The 22541-nt window shown below is 34.1% G+C and overlaps 1 protein-coding gene and 1 pseudogene across 2 annotated transcripts; one reads left to right on the plus strand and one right to left on the minus strand.

Moving 5' to 3' along the window:
* The first annotated feature begins 10636 nt into the window (after nucleotides 1-10636).
* LOC148695422 (pentatricopeptide repeat-containing protein CRR2, chloroplastic pseudogene) lies at nucleotides 10637-11882 on the plus strand (annotated as a pseudogene).
* Nucleotides 11883-12438: 556 nt separating this feature from the next.
* LOC137733322 (phenylacetaldehyde reductase-like) lies at nucleotides 12439-15602 on the minus strand. Of its 2 annotated transcripts, none has more exons than XM_068472478.2 (6): nucleotides 15434-15602; nucleotides 14109-14278; nucleotides 13717-13908; nucleotides 13452-13614; nucleotides 13102-13288; nucleotides 12439-12915 (listed from the first exon to the last, which is right to left on the minus strand). In XM_068472478.2, exons 1-6 carry the CDS (start codon nucleotides 15540-15542, stop codon nucleotides 12771-12773), a joined length of 966 nt encoding a protein of 321 aa, XP_068328579.2. In that variant the 5' UTR covers nucleotides 15543-15602; the 3' UTR covers nucleotides 12439-12770. The 2 variants fall into 2 exon arrangements, with proteins under 2 accessions (XP_068328579.2, XP_088553431.1); XM_088697305.1 differs by lacking the exon at nucleotides 15434-15602 and adding an exon at nucleotides 14465-14541.
* Between the last annotated feature and the right edge of the window lie 6939 nt (nucleotides 15603-22541).

Here is a 22541-nt window from a genome sequence, read left to right on the forward strand (position 1 = left end):
AATCAGTCCAATTTTAGTGGTATCTTCACTACTAATTTATTCGTCGATCTTCACATTTATTGGGTAATTAATAACTAATAATTATATATTGTATTGTTGTTTATGTTTGACCAGCTGAGAAAATTAATCTACTCCAACTTCTGAAGCTTTCCTTCAAATGAGAAAATATAGATCTACTCTAATTTCTAGTTTCAAAATGACGGTTGAGAAAAGAAAAAAAATTAAATAATAATAATGTTGCTCTTTTGTCAAGTGTCTTCATTTTATAAGATGTAAGATGAAAGGCTAATATTGCTTTGATGTAAGCTTGAATACTGCTAAAACTATGTAACCATTAGAAGACTACCAGTGAAACAACATTGTACACTAAAAGTAAAGGGATGATGAGATATAATAATGTTCATTTATGTTGATAATATAATCCACACTAGGAGCTGCCAAGAATTAATGAATGAATTTAAATTGGTTTCCAGAATCTACAGTAAAAGTAGAAGGGATGATGAGATATTAGTAGTATTATTATTATTATAAATTGGTTTCTAGAATTTTAGTTTATTTATCAGATGCTATGAAATTAGCCCGAGGGCCATCTTCCAAATGGAAGCAAGTACCCTGAAGGCTCTCCATTTTTAATGTCCTTCTCAGAGGACAGAGGCTAAAAATAAAAGTTTTAGGATAAATTTCGAAAAACTCTAATAATCTCACACAATTCGAATACTTCTTTTCTCCATCTCGCAACTTTCTCTTGGAGTCAAAATCTCATGCCCTTTAAGTATTGGAATTCTTGATTTTCATGAGTATAATTACTGATTTTGAGTAGACTCCGCCTATTTTTTTATTCTTTAAAAGTTATTAAATGATCAAACTACAGAATCGATTTCAAAAGAATCTAATTCCATTTTTTTCCCCCTTCCATTCCACTTTAGTAAACATATAAATATACCATTCTGAAGAAATCTCAAATTTAAATTTTGGTTCTACAATTAATTAAACAAAATTATAACCAACATTTTCACAAGTTCTGAACGGTTACAATCAGACAATGAGGAATGAGGAAATTTAAGGCTAAAACCCTTTATTATGGGGGCAAAGAAAGTCATAAATTGGGGTCCAGTTGGAATGAGGGGATTTCAAACCTCAGTCCAATATCGATTACAACCAGACAACGAGGATCCGAGGGGAACCTCATCCGTACTTTTTAAACCCATTTACAATTTTACTTTATTCATCGATCTTCACAAATTATATTATTAAATTTAGTATGCTATGAAGTTTCTTTGGTTGAATCCCAATCATTCTACTTTAGTCTAGTGGCATAATAAACTAAAACATAATTATTCTACTTTAGTTTAGTGGCATAATAAACTAAAACATAATTATTCTACTTTAATCTATGGGATTTGATTTTCAAAAAATGTACTCTCTCCCACTCCCTGGGCCCACACGTTACTATATATTATAAGAAAAATTAATGGCGAGGATTTCAAATCTTTAAATTTTAATCAAAAGTTATGTAATAACTTTATTTAATGATTAAAATAAAGTCCAACAATAAATCAGTTCAATTTAAATAGCCCAAATATTGAGTTTCCAATTTTACCGATGACTGCAAACTTTTGTCTGTTTAATATATTTATTTTGTCTCCTTCCCACATTTCTTCCTAACATTCGAAACCTTTCATTTTTTTCTTTTTAATATCACATCGCAGCTCCATCTCTGTCACCATGCAAAATCCACAGATTAGATCCCCAAACTTTATTTTGAGCCGTCACTATCTCGGTGGCGAGGTAATACGGAGTGATCAATATTGATTGCTAAGCCAACGGAAGTCGATATTCAGAGGACATTAGAGTTGGAGAAGGTTGTGCTGTTGAATTTTAATCTAGTCTAATCTAGGGCTCGTGGACATCTTCCACCACAAAATTCAAAAACTCGAGGAATTCGTCGACAAATACCTCAAACCAGACCTCGTTTGTGCCATTGCACAATGGCAACGTTTCATAGACCCTCTCCCAACTACTTATTGAAGCCATTTTCTATGGTTTTCTTTGCCGACATTACCAAGCTCCAATTGTAGCAAATTTAATTGCTCATCAAATTAAATTGTATTATGTTTCCTTTCTTTTTTTTTTTTTTTTTTTTTTTTTTTGTGTGGAGTGATTCTTGTTTTGCATAGATAAGGTGTTCGAGCAACACAAATTTTTGTATCCTTTTCTATTTTCCCTCTTTCATTATGACTAATTAAATTTTACCCGCATGTGATTTTTTTTTTTTTTTTTAAATTCGTCAATTGGGAAATGCAATCCCATTTGGTGATGTTTGGTTGTAGAAGGTGTTTTCTTGACTTTTATTTAAATTAAAGCTTGGATTTGTGGAATAACATATAGAATTTGGAGAAAATAGTGTGACTAGTCTTCGGACTTCGGTTAATCTTGGCTCTGAAGTTCGTGTAAGAGTATAACTTGAATTCATTAAATCATTCAATGTTCTTGTTTTATGACTATGGTTGAAGAAGATGTGGTATATGGACCAGAAAGTTGTAGACTATGTAGTCCATTGATCTCGAAAAATTGTGGTTGTACACCCATGGATGTATTTCGTATGAATCAATTCTACTTCCATTGACAAGGCTAAACATAATCTTGCTTTTTGTGATGACCTGTCCCTAATTTTTACTGTAATTTCCTTTTTTATTTTTTTGTGTAATTTGACATTTTTACCCTTTTGGGGAAAGTGTAATCTGACATGGATGTTGTTTTCAACTGTTGTTTCTATTCTTGGTTTCGTACTTAAATTGTACTCGTCGCTATGATCGCGTGTTAGACTCGAATCAGATCTGTAACGAAAAAATTACGCCCCATTAAGGTACGTTAACCACGAGTATTTTTGTACACGCACATACGAATTTATAGTGTCTAAAACACTGTAAGCAATCTGATTTGTACATTAAAGGTAGTACAAACTTTGAAGGTCAAACAATCCCACAAAAAGGGGATCCATGTTCCTTCTCCCTCACGCAAACAGCCAATCACTTGCCACAAATCACTATCCATAATTCCTTTTCCCGGTTTCTCTCCTCACTGCCCAATTAGATTCTTCTCTCGCGTAGCATACCGTGATTTAAAAAATGCAAGCATGTGCATGAAGGCTAGTGAATCATAAACCAAACACAATAGTTTGGGATGTAGTTGAACGAGCGTGGGTGCTTGGTGAATCAAGAAACTTCATGGATCTAAGATACCCAACAGTCAACACGCATACAATATAAGTTAGGAATGAAGACTGTCGTATCAATTGGCTATACCAAAAGATTTTTTGGCATCTAGAGGATTATTCTTCCATAGAAATTTCAAAAGATGATAAAGTTGAACTAATCAAATTTCAACAAGTTTGAAAAATCAACTATTTATATATATGAGGATCCTGATTGATGTGTTATGTTGATTTGAAGAACAGTTTTGAAGTTATGGAATGAGACAATCATTTAAAATTAACAAAAAAAAAATGTAATAATCAGAAAGTGGGTTGTCTAAATGGTGGGGTACTCATTGACACATGCACTAAAATAGAGGAAAAATCATATAGTTTACTTTTTAAGTCTTTAAGGAACAAGAGTGGCAGGTTCCAAGTTGGAAATAATGCAATTTTCATCTTAAGAGGTTATAATGTCGGTTATAAAAAAAATGTCTTTCGCACGTGAATAATAATGTGATTAAATTAGTTGTCAAATGATTTTTTTTTTTTTTTTGGTTGAACAAACGATATTATTTACACTAAGGGGGAGGGGTGTGGACTTAGCCTCACAATGGGCTAGCAATAATGTGATTCAATTAGTTTATTAAATATTATTTTCTTTATTCTTAATATAAATTCAATAGAGACAGATTTTATTATGTGGATTCAGCTGCCTTAATTGATTTATGAGGGGTTTCTTCTAGCATGATCTAAGATTATTCATTTACTTCAAATATTTGACTTTTCTTTTGTCAATTTACGCATATAAATACATATAAAACGTGTAAGTCAAGCATAGCATGCCGTGATTCAAAAAATATCTTCTACACTCGCATAAGTGTGTGCATGAATGCTAGTGTATATATATGCAAAGTTGCAAACAAAATTGCAACTTAGTCTGCTAAGATATAGCCTTCAACCAAATTGATGACTATTTGTGGATCTAACATGTTTTTTCTTTAGGTCTTATGTATTTTCTATTAGTTTAATCTTGTTAAGGGATCCGAAATTTTATCCATTTTTATATTATTAAAAAATTCAATGTTTTTATATTAAGAGGTCCGAAATAGTTAGTTTCAAAAATAGTGTACTCGTGTTCAGTTTCATAAAGTCAGTTTCAGACATAATGTACCCATGTCCAGTTTCATAAATAACGTACCCGTTTTCAGTTTCATAAATAATGTACTCGTGTTTAGTTTCAGAAATAGTGTACTCGTGTTCAGTTTCATAAATAGTCAGTTATAGTGTATTTGTTTTCAGTTTCATAAATAGTGTACCCGTTTTCTGTTTCATAAATAGTGTACTCATGTTCAGTTTCATAAAAAGTCATTTTCAAAAAATAGTGTACTTGTGTTAAGTTTCAGAGATATTTTAGTACCTATGTTTAGTTTTAGAAATAGTCAATTTTAGAAAAGTCTGTGTTCAATTTAAAAATAGTGGTAGTACCAGTTTCAGTTTGAGATATTGATAGTACTCGTGTGAAATTCGAGAAATTGTTATGTTCAATTTAAGAAATAGTGATAGTACCAGTGTTCAATTTAATAAATAGTTGTTGTTCATTTCTAGAAATAATCAGTGTTCAGTTTAAGAAATATTAATAGTTTCCGTGTTGAGTTTCAAAATAGCCAGTGTTCAATTCTAAAAATAATTAGTTTTTAGTTCAGTGTGGACTTTAGTGAACCACTAATATGACACGTGAACTAACGGGTACAACTTCAACTTTTGGGAGCATATGCATGAATGTGTCGTCAGTTATCACCTATGGTTGGTCTAAGAAAAGAATGAATTATCCTCACCGTTTCTTAAGAGATTGGTCACCCTCTCCTCTTAAAAGATGTTGACAATGCACAAATATACATACCACTTTTAGATTTGGCCAAGAGACACCGCAACATCTACTTGATAATCTTTGGTTTTACTTACAGATGTGGTGCATCTAAGATTTCCATTTATATGGTTAATGGTGTCTGATTAATCCGAAGAAGAAAAAGTCCACAAGATCTAAAACTCTGTATTGGAAAGCAAACTAGATATCATTTGATATTTCTGCACGTCTTTTATCTTGTTTGTTAGGTTTAAGGAGGCAGATTGTCTGCCCTCTTAATATGATGCCCTCTTCATGCCCTCATATTTTGTTAATTCACGGTTAAACCACGTCAATATTTTATATTGATTTTTTTATAGAGATAATAAGACAAAAAACAATAGAAATATAAAATGTTGACATGACTTAACTGTGACTTCACAAACAGAAGGGCATAGGAAGGACACCATATTAGGAGGGCAGACAATCTGCCTCTTAGGTTTAATGGGACTAATTTGTTGGGACTCCCATTTCTTTCCACATGTCCCAGAAAAAACCCTAGCCACGCGTCCAAAGCAATTTTGCTTCAAAGCAAGAGCTTTGTTTTCTTCGCCAATCAAAAACCACAAACTGAGTGAAACTCGCTTCCCGCGACCATATGCTCCATTTCTTCCGCCAGAGAACCAAAACGCAGCACAGAGCACCATAACAAAGTGGTGAAATTCGGGTTTTGGGAATGAATTCTGGTGACCGGAGGTGCAGGCACAAACTGCAGCATAAATAGACAGCCACCGTGGCTTCCAATTTTCGGCCGACCCAGAGGTGCTTAAGACTCACTCCTGGACTTGGATTTTGGCAAGCAGATGGGCAGCCAGCCCCTCCCTCCTCTATAGCTCCACCACTAGCTGCCAGATCATAGTTTCTGTTCTTAAAACAGACATATGATATTTCAACATCAAGAATAACTCCACATCTTTTCTACCAGGATCGATGATAATTGTCAGCAGCGCCTTTTTGAAAATTTATTTTTGTCTGTGTTGGGGCAAGTTTGGAAACTTATTTTTGTCCTTGTTAGGCTCTATAATCCAGCCCGTGTAGAATTTGGGCCCTTGTCCTTATGGTTAATTTTGAAGTGTTCTTGATTAAAGAAGATTATAGGGTGGTTTTTGGTTAAAATAATCTTGGTCCAAGTCATTTTCATTAAAGATTCCTATTAAATATTTGTATCCTTGATACCATTTAACAGTGCAAAATCCACTCTTTCAAGTTTATTGACATTAATTGGATACATGAATTCAGATGAATCATTTCAAAATTACATGTACGAAAATTTCAAAATTAGACACTATTTCTGGAATTACAGCAAAATCATCCATACTATCCTTGAAATGGAACTAAAATAATTCACACTATTTCTGAAACTATAACAAAATAACTCACACTATTTATGAAATTACAATAAAATAGCCACATTATTTTTGAAATTGAACAAAAAAATCACCAGCAAAATAACATATACTATTGCTTGAACTACAACAAAATAACTCACACTAATTCTAATAGGGAACAAAATAAAAAGCAGTACTAAAAGGCATGCATTCGCTCAAGGTTCATTTGGTTGAAAAAAAAAAAAGGTCTAAAATAGCAAATTCGGGGTTGGATAAGAGAAACAGGTTGTTTGGAAAAGTATCTGATATAAAATCAATCTTCATTTTCTTGCCATACGAACACTGTTTATGATTTGGACAATGTTGTTCAATTCTATATGCCCAAGTTTTTCTGAATATTATGGTGTGCATGTGACTCCTAATTATTTTCCTTAGTTGATAAGAACACAAACATACAATTGGAATTAATGGGAGATAATATTGTGGGAGTCTCTTATTAATTGAAACAAAAAGGTTTGACATGTTTTCTTTGTTGGATTTGTCACAATTAAATATTTATAACTGAACCAAAATAACTCGCATTATTTATGAAACTACAGCAGAATAACTCACTTTATTTATGAAATTGAACCAAAATAATCAACACTATTTGTTGGAATACATTAAAACTACACATATTTTGAAATTGAACCAAAATAACTCACACTATTTCTAGAACTACAACAAAAGGACCCACACTATATCTAAAGCAGAACCAAAATAACCCACACTATTTCTGGAACTACAATAAAATAACTTACACTATTTATGGAACTACAGCAAAATAACCCATACTATTTATGAAACTGAACCAAAATAATACACACTATTTCTGGAAGGAAACAACATAAACACTATTTTTGAAAATACAGCAAAATAACCAACACTATTTCTAAAACTGAACCAAAATAACTCACACTATTTTTGGAATTACAGCAAGATAACTCATACTTCTAAAACTGAACTGATATAACTCACATTATTTTTGGAACTACAACAAAATTACACACTATTTCTCAAAATTAAACCAAAATAACCTACATTATTTCTGAAAATGAACCAAAATAACTTACACTATTTATGGAACTACAACAAAATTACACACTATTTTTGAAAACTAAACCAAAATAACCCACACTATTTCTAGAAGGAAACAAAATAATTACTATTTATGAAACTATAATAAAATAACTCACACTATTTTAGAACTGAATCAAAATAACTCATCCTAATAAGTACAGTGAACTTACTTACGATAGTGACTTTAATTACTCGACTATCAATCAATTAGGCAACCAGAAGTTGGATTACCAAATTTGTGAAACCCCACCCCCAAAACTTTATGAAATTTCACAATTTCCCTACAAGTTTATGAGCAGTTTGGTCCTCTATCCTCACCCAATTAGAATTCCCTTTTCAGATTTCTCCTCCTCTCCTTGGCTGCCACGTGGCAACCCTCCCCTTTCCCTTTTCCTTTCTCTTCTCCCCGTCTCTCACAGCTCACTCTTCTCTCTCTCTCTCTCTCTCTCTCTCTCTCTCACAAACTCTCTCCCTCACTCTCGGCCCTCTCCTTCCTCTCTCAAAAACCAACCCTCTTCGAGGGTTTTCACTCAAACAACAACACAACAACAACTTAAACACCACCATCATCACCCCTGTGTTTTCAGAAACGAAGAAAGAACCCCCAAACCCTTCTCTCCGTCTCGGCCGACACTATTCATCATCTTCTCTGACGTGTTTCGTGATTTTCCAACGTTAGTAAGCTTCTCAAAACCCTTGGGATGTGTTTTAGAGTTAGATCGAAGCTTGTTTTAAGTTGTACGTGTGAATAGTAGAAAATAGTTCGGAGTAGCTTTTCCAAATTTTTCGACGAGCACCGCCTCTTTCGAGGCGTTTTCCGGCTAAATCACAATGAGTTAGCCATCTTTTAAGGTACCATTCTCTTCATCCCGTTGAGTACTACAACTTTGGTTTTTTAATCACTCAATTTGGTTGAGTAACGAAAAAGTTATGAACGTTTAAAATGGTACCTAAAAACTCGCCAATTCATTGGCCTGGAACCGGCCAATTCATTGGTCTAGCCACTCACTTATAATTGCATGTATAAAATGAAAACGAAGACCGGTCAATATGTTACTGCTGGTCTCAATAATTGAAAGTTGATTTTTTGCTAGGGACATGGATCCTCTCTAGATTCATATGTTCTAATCTTAGGGATTTATCAATCCGAATTATTGAAATTTGATCTAATAAGTACAAATTTAGGCTTATTTTAAAAGTTATAATAACTTTAACTGTTGGATCAAATTTTAATGATCCAGATTAATGGATCCCTAAGATTAGAATATATGGATCCGGATCCATGTCCGTTTGCTAGTGTTGTAAACTGGATGACTCAATCATTCTACTTTAGTCTAGTGGCTTAATAAAGTATTGATTGATTACACCATTCCATACATAAAATAAAAATAAAGACTTGTCACAATCTTTATATATAAAGTCTTAACAGTTTTTTTTTTTTTTGGATCAGAAGCTTGATCAAAAAATTTTGAACAAAAATGTTCTTAAAACAAAAAATTTCAAAAGTAACAAAAAATAATGCAGGGTATTTTCATCATTTTAGCAATATTTTCTAATAATTAATTTTTTTTGTACAATTATTATTTTTAATTAGTACTTCACAATAGACTAGTAATAATGTGATTCAATTAGTTGTTCATTAAATATTATTTTCTCTATTTTTAAACACGTTCAAAACATCTTAATAGGCGTTTAATGTTGGTTATAAAAAAAGTATTTCGCATGCACATAATAATGTGATTAAATTAGTTGTCAAATGATTGTTTTTTTTTTTTTTTTTTTTTTTTTTTTTTTTTTTGTGAACAAACGATATTATCTACAATAGAATGTAGATAGAAATTGAAAGATCGATTTTATTATGTGAATTCAGCTGGTTGATTGGGTTGTGAGGGTTTTTTTTTCTAGCATGATCTAATATTATTAATTTACTTCAAATATTTAACTTTTTTTTTGTCAATTCACGCATATAAATTCATTTAAAATGTGTAAGTCACGCGTAGCATACCACGATTCAAAAAATACATTCTTCACGCATATGAGTGTGTGCATGAAGGCAAGTTATAGATAATGGCATCCATGCTTTGACATTTCAGCTTTCATAGCCCATGTTATCATGACCAAATCTACTACTGATGCAATGCAACATCAGCTTCCACTTGGCCAATATTTTCCTACCTAAGTGATCAGCTTGTAAAAACCATGTCATATGACATATCACGGATTTGGATCTCATCTGGATTCAAGTTGTGGGGATTTAGAGAATTTTCACATCTTAACCGTTTATCATACATTGTGCGGTTAAATATTATTTTGAATTTATTTATTTAAAATTAAACATAAATAATACCTAATGAAAACTAATCGCACGATATACGATGAACGGTCATGATAGTATCCTCATCCATATATCACAACTACAGTCTACTGAGCATTCTACTACTCATGCAATATCAAACATCTTCGTGGACTTTATTGTGGCCCGTTCATTGGTCACGGTCTAAACCTCCAGGTCAGATCGTGCGGCGGAGACTGATGGAGATAAAAGTGTGATTGTGATATTGCCAGAATATTAGAGAGTGAGTTAGTATATGGTATTTGACAACTTAACCTTCAGATTGGAGGTCTGGACAGCAGTATAAGCAAAGAACCAGCTGAATCCAACTTCACCTTTTGTGTAGGTCAGCAAGAAAGTCTGAAAACCTTCAAATGCACGGTGATTGGGTGGGAGATGTAGCCTGGGCAGCCAGCTTGGGACTGCCAAAGTCCACGTAGTCGCAAGTGCTTCGCAGGATCCCTAGCCATTTGAGTGTAGTCTCTGAAATCCCCAATTCCAATGCTGCTGCTTCTTCACCAATAAAGGGAAAGGGAAAGGGTCAAGGCTTCTGGCTCACGCCTGCTCGGCTTTCCATCCCGCTGTAGTCTTTGCTGGGCCGTTAATCCCAAGGACAATTACAAGCTCTGCGTCTGGGGTTTTCCAGAGCAATTGCTGGCTACGGAATCTCCACTTCCAGGGTTCCTACGGGGAAGAAGGAGGTTGGTAATCTCTCCGGCCCATGGACACTGAATGCAGCTGACGCCCTCATCGTCGTCCACAATGCTCCGGCTCACACCACTGTCGAAATCCCCGTTACCTGTTACCAGGCCACTGCTTCATTCCACTGATAATTTTTTGAATTGGGTACTGATTGAATTGTTATTTGTGGGCTATCTTGTAACAATGTATGCGAGATGGGGAAGCTTGACTTGGGGGAACAGGTTTTCAGTATGGTGAATAAGAAGGATGTTGTTTCATGGATTCCTTGATCTCAAGTTATGGCATTCATGGATATGGAAAAAAGGCAATACAAATTTTTCAAGACATGATCAATCATGGAGTTTCACCGAGTGACATTTCATTTGTTAGTGTCTTGGGGGCTTGTAGTCATGCAGGTCTTGTTGAAGAGGGGAAAATATTGTTTGATTCTATGGTTAAAGAACATGGATTATATCCCAGTGTTGAGCACTACGCTTGTATGGTGGATCTTCCTGGTCATGCCAATCGGTTTGATGAAGCAGCCAAAGTCATAGATAATATGCGGATTGAGCCAGGAGCTAAAGTTTGGGGCGCTCTTCTTGGATCATGTAGAATACATTGTAACGTTGAGCTAGTGAGAGAGCAAGTAGAAGGCTATTTGAGCTTGAGCCTAGGAATGCTGGAAACTACGTACTTCTAGCTGATATTTATGCTGAAGCCAAGTTGTGGGACGGAGTAAAAAGAGTGAAGAAGCATTTAGAAGCTTGAGAACTCCGAAAGGTCCCAGGTCGGATTTGGATTGAAGTTAAAAGGAAGATATACTCATTCATTTCCATTTACGAGTTTAACCCACAGATGGAGCAGCTCCATGCATTGTTGGCTGAATTGTCAGCAGAGATGAAAGACCGTTAAGGAAGATATAAGCCGCAAACTAAAGTTGTCCTGTATGGTCTCCATGAGGAAGAGAAGGAACGAACAGTATTAGGCCATAGTGAAAAATTAGCAATTGCATTTGGACTCATAAATTCCGAAAGAGGGTTATTAGGATTTCCAAGAACTCAAAGTTATGTGAAGATTGTCACCCCGTTACAAAGTTCATTTCCAAATTCGCCAATAGAGAGATTCTGGTTCGAGATGTGAATCGGTTTCACCATTTCCGTGACGGGGTTTGTTCATGCGGAGATTATTGGTAGTTCCAGGTAGATATTTTTTCCTAATATATAAAGGCGAGACTTTTGAGGTTTATGGAGATCTTAAAGATGTATAGTGTAAACTAGGAACACCGTTAAGAATTAATAAAAAAATTTGCTATTTTATGATTCATATGTTGGTTTGTGATCTTGTAACTTTCTTCTCTTCTTTGTACTCAATTGGTTTGACATCCATAAATTAAATGATTGATTCGTAAACACAGACTGCATGTGCATTCTTTTCATGGTGGATGTACATTGGGACGAAGGTGGTCCTAGGACCACTCAAGGCTGGGAAAGAAGCATGTGAAGGTCCAATGGAGATCCTGCAAATATTTGGTACATGTTTCTTTTTTACCAAGTGTGATGTAAAGGCATATTCACGGCAGCACTCGGCAGTTTGTGTCGACAACATTCAATAAATGCCCTTGATAGCACTCATGAGATTGCTTCGGCAAATGTTGATATTGTTGACATATGCATAATATGGTTCGATTGGCGATAACAAGCCCACTAAGTGCACCCTTAATAAACTGAAATTTGTTTGCGCACTTTGCACTATGTTTCTATCTAAAAAACTTGGACCTCCAACATTAGGATCTCCAAAGTTCAAATTCTGAATCGGCCGTCTGAATCTAAATCCTAATTATGCATATGCAATATATTATTGAAATAAAACCGAAAAAATATTGAAAATTTCTAATAATTTTTATTATAAAACCAAAGGGTACGTTGCTCAATTGGTAAACTTCATCTTCAAACAAGGGATATGTTGCTCTGATCCAGAGTTTTCATCCTTGGAAGGTCCTGACTCCCGAGTTCGATTCTTCCTTTCCCCAATATCACATGTATAAAGAAAGAAAAAACATATTCAAACAACCTTTCTTAAATTCAGCCATCAAGAGTTGATAGCAACTTCTGAACATTTGTGCGCCATTGCGGATAAATTTAGAAAATCTGAACATGAATAATGTAATGTTCACCGTCTCTTGAGAGATTGTGCAGAAACAAACACTTGAATTCAAAGCTTGAGGAAGCCCTTCTCTTTGAGGCTTTCAATAGTGTCCCTAAGACTTACTTCCAATGGAAGAAAATCAACTCCCAAACTTTTTGCTTTTTCCTTTGATATTTGATAGCCTGGTTCACAAGGTTTGTCATCATCACATCTGCCAAACAATGCAAGAAACAGATATTCCTTAAAAATTTATCTCATTCGGCGAGCTTTGATCAATGGCGTACTTAATGAATATGAAAACTGGGAATTTGATCGACAGCAATCTTTTGAAGATCGATTCACATAAACTTGAAGAAACAAAATACAAATTTGTGGGATTTTGAAAATGAAAACTTACTTTTCAGGTGGGAAAAAAGTGGGATGGAGTTCATGTAAAATACTCAGAGCCTTGGACGTGGGTGTAACATGGCCAACCAAACAATATCTGCCACTAGCCGAAGGGACTTCAAATGCTTGAACATGAGCAAAGGCAACATCTCTGACATCACTAGATGGATAATTTGAACTGATTATACTTGGGATATCTGCGTAGAAACGAAACATTTAAAACTTGAATCGCAAGAAATACTTGAAACTTGCATCACATGAATCATCTAATTTGCTACAAAACGGCCTGCGAGCATCTACAAACAATCATGTTCTGCCCTAATCAAGAAAGAGAGAAATAATCCGGTTGTGGAAGTGTACCATTTTTGAGATTCAGAATCATCTCCACAGAGAGATTAAGAGTTGGCTGTAGGAGCGGACCAATCACATATGATGGATTGATTGTAACCAAGTCAATCCCATTTTCTGTTGAAAATTTCCAAGCAGCCTCCTCAGCTAAAGTTTTTGAAAGAAAATACCATTCCTGCACATAATTAGACATGGAAATTTCACAAATTCATTAAAGAATAAAAGGTGAAAAGTTGGAAGAAAATAATACGTATGTATGGGAACACACAAAACGTACCTTCAACTGCTCACAAATTGCTGGATCCGAATACCATGTTTCGTCAATTACCACATCAGGGTTCAAAAGTCTTCCATTCACCCCGACTGCCGCCATGGAAGATGTTAAAATCACTCTCTTGACAGTAGGAAATTTTACGCACGATTTTAGAACATTGAGTGTTCCCTTCACTGCAGGGTTAATTAGTTCTGTCTGAGACGCAGAACGAAAGAATCATTCAGTATTTACATAAAGAATATGTATACTGAAAAGAGAGAAAGAGTCCGTACCATTGGGTAACCTAGAAACTTAACAAGAATTTCACGGCAAAAGCACACTTAGTCCTCGTAATTTGATAGGGTTTCCAATCTGATCAAAGTTCAACTATATATGTAAGTAAAAGGATGAAGTACCTGCGGATCAGTGGCTGAAAGTTGTACAGGTGATGCTGTATGAAAAACACCTTCACATCCATCGACTGCAGAGTCGAAAGATCCTTCTTCTAATAAATTTGCTTTGAACAACTGAAGCCTTTCTTTTGCTCCATCAAGTGAGAGCAGATGTTCTGTTTTCTTTGAATCATCTGCATGCATACACAAAACATTCATAATATGTCCTTGAAATAATCCCAATTGCCATTCAGCACTAAAATACTCTATCCGAAAAAAATACTCAAAGAACTTGTAATTAATATCCTTGTAATAAAAGTATTTTGTGATTGAGAAAAAAAAAAAAAAAAAGAACGAAAAGAAAGTGTTTTGTGTTCTACCCATATATAGCACAATTTCTACCTCTTCCCTTGCTACATCTTCTGCCTTTACACGACGGAAATGATTTCTGCACATATTTTTTCATATTTTGCATATTCATGTTTAATTTTGTCCTGAATTTTGTTTCGATATATTCAATCTAAAAACTAAAAATAAATAAAAAATATTATTAGAAAAAGACAAGAACCCGAAGTGTGTGGAAGTCATTTTCCTTGACTATATTGCCCACTTGGCTAGTTGGCTCACTGCAAAATTCAATCCATATCTAATTATGCTCTTCAGAATTTGAAATTTCTTATCTTATATTTGTTATATCCAAAACTCAAAAAAATGCGGATCGATTTTCAGTTGAAACTACAAGTCTACGATTCATCTTCAAGTCCAGAGTAAAATGAGCATAAGTGTTCATTGTTGTAACTTGCAACAAACATTGATTTGTTTACCAAAAAAAATAAAACAAACATTTATTTTACCGCGTTAATCGCTTGTGTTAAAAGTTACATCGAAATTTTGTTTACAAAAATTTGAATTTTCCTTCGAAAAGCATTCAAAAGAAGTCTTTCGAAGAGAAATAACTGAAAAGTGCTTTTCAAAAGTTAAAATGTGCTTTTATACTGCATAGACATAGAGACTAGTAGTTTTTCGTGGAACTGGATCCTTTCCTGAGCTCAGGATGGGGATCCTCTTGAGCAGCCCATTAGGGCTGTTGAAATTTGATCCAACAACTTCAAATAAGAAGTCCCTCTAAAAGTTAATAATTAGAGCTGTTGGATCAAATTTAAACGGCCCGGTTAGGCTGCTCATGAGGATCCTCATCCTGAGCTCAGGAGAGGATCTAGTTCCATTTTTCGTTACCAAATATTGTCATAGGTATTGAAACAACTGTTTTCTATATGTATATATAAGATGAGCAAGATTATTAAACAAGAGACTAAGAAAATGGTAGGGGGGGAGATATATATACTGACTTGGTTCACGAACAGTGGCTTTGACAATATAACCTCGTTGCAGTAAGAGCTTCACCAGCCATGATGCTATGTAACCGGAGGCTCCTGTTACGCACACCAACTTCCTCATCTTCTCTCTTTAAATCTGTCTGTCTGTCTGTCTCTCTCTCTCTCTCTATGTGTGTAAGCTCAGAAAGAAGGTTTATCTTAGACATATAGTTGCCAGCCGTCGTTTATTCTAATTCGTGGACGACAAAAATGGAAACAAATAGTCGTTTATTCTGTATTACCTAAAAAATAATATCTTGAGAAACTATTATTAACACAATAAAATAACTCATAGTCGTCTTTTGTAAAATATGTTATTATATATAGTGTTTGGTTAGTCCTAGGAGAATTACATGGGTAAACTAAATTGTGTAAATCAAATAACATAAAGATTGATGCTTAGATTATTTCTTAATTATTGAGTAATGTATTTATTTCTTATTGGTGATACATAATATAGATTGCAAAATTAGTTTACATATTTAGTCTCCTTAGCACTATTTATAATATTTTAATATTAAAAAAAATTGACCATTTTTCGTAAATATTTCGCTCTATTAAATAAAAGTGAAAACGACCAATATAAGATTGCATAGTATCTAATATTCTGACCATATTTCATAAAACAAAGTTCGATTAAATATCTCATATTGTATATATCATTTTTTTTTTTTTTTTTTGTCAAGAGGTAATTTGATTACCAACAACAATACATCACAATCAAAAAGCTCAAAAATACATTAAATACAAAGAAACATGGACCCAAAAACACACAATAAAGCCCAAAGTCTACTTGGAGCCCATCACTTGCAAACCATAAAAATAGGAAAAACTCTAAGCACCCACAACAACTGGAGCTGAATTCCCCACTGCCGATACTTCCCAGAGCAGGGCACACAATGGCAGAGCTAGAATTTTATGCGAGGAGAGGTTTCACATAAATGTCCAAAAAAAAAAAAAAAACAAAGAGATGATATTGATAAGAGAGCAGAATACATGCTTGAATTGTTAGCTAATTAAAATTTTTTAGGCGCTAAATGTTTTTTTCATGTTGAAATTAATCTTCTAATATCAAGTCAATATAGAGAGTAATTAATAAAAAATTAGGGAGGATTAAGAGAAATAAATCTTCCAATATCAAGTTAATGAAAAATAGGATGGATTGAGAATTTTCAAACAAAAAAAAGAGAAAAATGGATTGAGAATTTAAAGAACAAAATATATGAAATTTTATAAATTTAGCAAAAAGTTTAAGGGAACATAGAGATTTATAAACATTAATATTGTTATGGGTTGGAATTGGAGGACAAATATATGAAATTTCACGAAGGAGAGGAGGAAAACTCAAAGTTTATTATTCTTCGTGTTGGACAATGTGAAAAAATATTTTTTGATAAAACTAAATCAGACTTTACATTTTGATTTTAAGAGTTGATTTTTTTATAAAATGAGATGTTAAATTTAGTTTTAAGATGAGTGGTGTTGGAATTGAAAATAATAAGAGACCTTTTATTTTAATTATTGGTGAAATAGAATTTAAGAATTTTTTATAGACTAAAAGAAAGATAATACTAAATTTACCAAAAAAAGAAAGAAACATATTACAAATTATTTAGAAAGGATGAAAAAGTGAGGGTAGGCCTATATGCCTAGGGGTGTAATTTTTTGCCAAATTACAATACCAAAATAGTGCCAAAAAAGTTGTACCATTAGTAATGGTATGGTATTTATACCATACCATACATTTTTGGTACGGTAATGGTATTCCAAACCATTACCAGTGGTATACCGTACCGTACCACTACTATTAATATTATATAATTTATTTATTCATTTTTATATATAATTAGGTATTATTATCATTATATATGCACTTTATATTTTTTTCATAGTCATTTATCCAATCATCTCATCCTCTAACCTCTACTTTCCCAATAAAAAAAACCTAAGCCTTCTTGTGTTGCTACTCTTCATCTTTTTACTCATCTAGCCATCGGCTTCATTTATGTTGCTCTTGTTTCGGTGACCCTCTCTCTCTCTTCGCAATCCATCTCATCTTCTCCTTCATCAAATTGGGATGTCTTCCTCCCTGACTTCGTCTATCAAGTTAATTTTTGTACAATTTTAAAGAATGTAGAGATGGAATTTAGGAATCTTTGTATTATTTTTGTTAGAGATGTTTGGTTCTTTCAGCAATTCTTCCATCTATTTACTTCTTTTTTCTTAAATGATTCTCTATAAAATTCTCATAATTAAATAAAAAAGTTTTAGAAAGCCTAAGAGAGTGGCCAAAACATGTTTGGCCCTTTGAATTGGGTTGGAGAAAAAAAAAAAATAATAATTTGACCCAAAAGAAAGTGGTAATTACCATTACCATACCATGCCAACTGAACTATTTGGTATGTCGAAATTTGGTATACCGAAAGTTTGGCATGGTAATGATAATAGATTTTGTCATACCAAAAGTTTGGTATGGTAATTGGTACATGGGTTTTGGTATGGTAATTGTACCAATACCATGCCTATCCTAAGCTTATAGTGCCTCCGCCACAAGACATCAAACCATCCATATTCTCATTTACAGAAGAAATATGCTGCTCCATCCTCCATGGACCACCAAAATGAATGCCAACAAGAAACAAGGGAATCCAACCGGAAGAGAGATCCGACATCGCCAACCAAGGCGAACATCGGGAAGGAACAACAAGGGTCAACAAGGGTGGTGGTGTGAACACCCGAGCCAAAACTCTATAAACCCTCCTGTTAAAATGCTAGAAATCATAGGAAAAGGTAGGTGAATTGAATTGTGAGTTAGTGGATATATCTAAGAACCTATTTGATACTTTACTTGAATTCAACTTTTTAAACTAAAAAACAATTTTCAAGTTTTAGACCTTAAAAACTTATTTGGTATAACTATTTTCAAAAACTGAACTCAAGTCTAACTCAAAAATATAGTTTATTATCTAAAAACACAAAAAGTGAGTTTTTAGAGTTTTTAAACTTAAACTCACTCCTTTCTTTTTCCCCCTCCTCCCCCTCTCACTCCAAATCTATCTATCTCTTTTCTTCTTTTTCTCTCCCCCTTCTCCTTTATTTTTTTATTTTTTTATTTTTTATTTTACCTTTTTTGTCCATTCTCCAATCCGCTCTCTTCATTCTCTCGGTTTTTTCCTCTCACTCCTCTTCCTCTCTATCTCCTCCGATCCACTCACTTCTTTCTCTTTCCTCCAATTATCTCTTACTTTCTTTCCTCCTCACTCCTCTTTCTCTCTAAAACCCCTCTTTTTGGATCTTTTTGTCCAATTTAAGTTGTAAGATTTAAAAATTTTAAATCGAATACCAAACAAGTTTTTGAGTCTTCAAAAAAATTGTTTTCAAGAAAAATTCTTAAGAAATGTTTTGAGAAATTATAAAAAATTTCAAATAGGATACGAAAAGCCCTAATGTTTTAGAGTTGATGATTTTGTTTTGTTGCATGTGTCTGTTAGTTGTCCCACTCCGCTATTTTTAAGTTTCTAAATTTTTATTTTGATATATATATATAAGAATATTTTGGCATTTTACATTGAACGGGTTTTGAAGTTTTTGTTACATGTGCATCTCTTTAAACCATTCAACACAATTCTATGAACATGACCAAGACATGGTTTGTGGAGTTCCAAATGAGGTACACTAAATGTGCCATGAACATGACTAAATGTGTCGGGAACATAGTGTAGTACCTCAAGTGTACAAATATAAGTAGTTGAATTTTATTTTCAAGTATCTAATCACTTATATTATGATAATTGATAAATCAAACCATGTTTCTGGTTACTAAAAAATCTCTCATCTTTGTATTTATCTCTAACAAGTTCAGGTATGTAATTAATGGTAGTGTTGGTGGTTTCTTATGGTGGAAAGTTAGCTGAACAACTTAAGTTATGAACTTAAGTAATGTTGTTTATATTGTTTAATATAAAAACAATATGCAAAATGTGTAATTTGAGTAAATAACTATAAAAGACGGAATATTTCGAAAGTTTTGATTGAAATAAGTTCGGGACAATTTGAAAAAATTAGGTTAGAAATTCAAAATTTTTGAAATCTCTAAATGCATTTCAATTTTTCAAAAATATTCGTATTTAGAATTTTCGGGTTCGAATTCACAAATTTTAGAGTGGAAATTGGAAATAGCGCTCCAACTTGCATCTCACATTTTAATTTTATTACACTAGCTATTGTAATTACAGTGTGAATCATGGCTTAATTCCGGGTTTAGACTTATTCACGAATTGGGGCGTGAAAGCTCATCCTAACCAAATTGTGTGGGTTTATAACTAGGCAATCAAATAGGGAAAACATAATGAGGTCGAATTATATAGGAGGCTTGGAATTTTATTATTTCTTGTATGCTTGTAAAGACTATTATTTTTTATAAGAAATTTTTTTATTGTAATTATATTGTCATATCCTGGTCTGGGCTCCCACCACATCTTGGGCTAGACTCTACTGTACTACGATATTGTCATTTTTGGGCCCCGACCACGTCCTCACGGTTTTGTTTTTGGGAACTCACATGAGAACTTCCCAATAGATCACCCATCTTGGGATTGCTCTATCGCGAACTCGCTTAACTTCGGAGTTTCGATGAACCTCGAAGTCAGTGAGCTCCCAAAAGGCCTTGTGCTAGGTAGAGATGAGAATATACATATAAGGCTTACAGGCTAGGGATTGGCTCTGATACCAAATTGTCACATCCCGGCCCGGGCCCCCACCACATCCCGGGCCCGCTCCACCACTGTAGCACAATATTGTCCACTTTGGCCCCAACCACGCCCTCACGGTTTTGTTTATGGGAAAACACACGAGAACTTCCTAGTGGGTCACCCATCGTAGGATTGCTCTCGTGTGCTACTCGCTTAACTTCGGAGTTCCGATGAACTTCAAAGCCAGTGAGCTCTCAAAAGGCCTCGTGCTAAGTTGGGATGAAAATATACATATAAGGATCACTCTCCTAGACAATGTGGAATATTACAATATTTTATTTTATTTAGTTTTCAATTATTTATTAAATTTTAACCCTCAATTCGGATTCGAGTTTTTCACCGATCCGTCCGGGGTATGACAACTACGAATTACTTTGGTTAGTGAACCACGTACATGGATTTTCATGTACTCAAGAAATCTTAATTTTCAACATGATAAATTCGAATATGGCTAGTTTTATCAAATTTATAAATGTGAGGGTGAATAATATCTAGTAGATACGGAATTATATATGTTTCCATAACTTCACAAAAAAAATTCGCCATTTTTCACTATAAATAAACCCGAATACTCTTCTCGAGAAAATATTAGAAATTCGTGATTTCATAGCAGCTAACGAGTCACTCAAAATGATTTAGAACAAGATAATTATTTTCGTAACACAATCAAACTAGCTATTGGTGTTGTTAAGTTTCTTTAGTCCTACAAATCTATATCATTTCAAGTTGTATATCTTTGAATATGCATACCAAGAATGATGAAGTTCATGTTCAATCGAATCGATGAATTACCAGATATTATGAATACGTTCTGCCCAGTTTAGGATATGACTAGTACATCTCTTTTATAATTACTTTAAAAGTTTTTTTTTATTGTCTATTCTAAATGTTTTATAATTACTATGCTGTAGTTTAGTGGTTGTAGGTAACCACCACAGAGTCTCTTTCATCCTCTTCTTCGTCTTCCTCATCATCAAGAGGAAGAGAGGGAGCTGCTAGCAGACTTGGAGTCGGAGGTCAAGCAGACTAGACTCCCAATCTTTCTGGATCTAATGTGGCCTGTCAACGCCGGTGGAGAAGTGTGAAGAGAATGGAGCATCGGTTGGGGCTACGGATGGACTACTCTTTGAACTTGCAAAGAAGGACAGACACATAAACTGTTTCAGAAACAAGTTTTTGGAATTTTGGAGAGGTAATAATATTCATGTGCATAGAAGGATCAGAGGGTATGTTGCTGTAATTTGTATTGCCAATTGTAAAGGAAGTTTTCGTTGTTGTAGTCAGTTTTTTAGTCAACTAATTAGAGGACTTAGCTTGTGTATGTTACTAGATTGTATAGGTTTTGTAGTTACACACAATTTTTCTTCAGACATAGTAGGTACTAAACAATACTTTAGTTTGAATATTTAACTATTCAAAATCCAAAAGCCTTTTTTTTTTTTTTTTTTTTTTTTAATTTTGGGAAATCTCGACGGTACGAGAGAAATTTTATTGATAAAGTAAAATATAAGTTATGATTAGTCAGTGGAGACATAAACCTAATCCCTCATAGTACAAGGAAAAACAAAAGCAATTAAAAAAAAAAAAAACATGAAAAAGAAGGGGGGACATAAAACCTTACCCTTTTATAAACGAAAACAATAATGGTACAATGAAAAAAGGGGGGGGGGGAGACATAAAACCTAACCCCTCTAAAAGCAAACCTAAAAGGCCTAAACCTGCAAAACAAATCAAGCAATATCACAAGTTAAGAAAAGAACATAAGAAGGTCAGACAAACATGTATGCCGAGATGCACATTAAGTTGAGAAGCCAAAGCCAAGAAACCCAGCATAGTCTGAAAACAAAGCAACATAAGCCATTACTGGAGGGGAATCATGCAATACCAAAATTGGTGAAGAAAAACCCATGTTAGCAAAATTGTCCGCAACAACGTTTCCCTCACGATATATGTGAGAGGCGTAGAAACTTGTCTTCCGAACACAGTCCAAACAAATAGACCATTGTGTACAAAGAGGCCAAGGAGGAACAAAACCAACTGATTGGAGAGCATAAATAACACTAGAAGAGTCACTTGCCAACCAAAGACAATGCCAACCCAATGATATGCAAACTTTATACCAATAATAATTGCTGATAATTCTGCAAAGAAAGAGTTACGAAGACAGATCCCTTGGCAAAAAACGCTAAGAAATTGACCATGACAATCCCTGAAAACTCATCCATAGGCAGGAGGATTAGGATTTCCTTTACACAAACCATCTGTATTAAGTTTAATCCAAGGAAACTAAGGAGAAGACTAAAGCACAAAACAAACAGTCGACACCTTGC

This window comes from Pyrus communis, chromosome 7 (assembly GCF_041283825.1).
Source record: "Pyrus communis isolate YQ-2024b chromosome 7, ASM4128382v1, whole genome shotgun sequence".
Classification (NCBI taxonomy): Eukaryota; Viridiplantae; Streptophyta; class Magnoliopsida; order Rosales; family Rosaceae; genus Pyrus; species Pyrus communis.

Excerpts from the sequence above, each read along its gene's own strand:
- LOC137733322 (XM_068472478.2), bottom strand. The coding sequence starts at position 15,542 with ATGAGGAAGTTGGTGTGCGTAACAGGAGCCTCCGGTTACATAGCATCA. Across the intron at positions 13,615-13,716 it reads CAATTTGTGAGCAGTTGAAG|GAATGGTATTTTCTTTCAAA; the intron begins GTACGTTTTGTG and ends AATTATGTGCAG. Across the intron at positions 13,289-13,451 it reads GATTCTGAATCTCAAAAATG|ATATCCCAAGTATAATCAGT; the intron begins GTACACTTCCAC and ends GTTTCTACGCAG.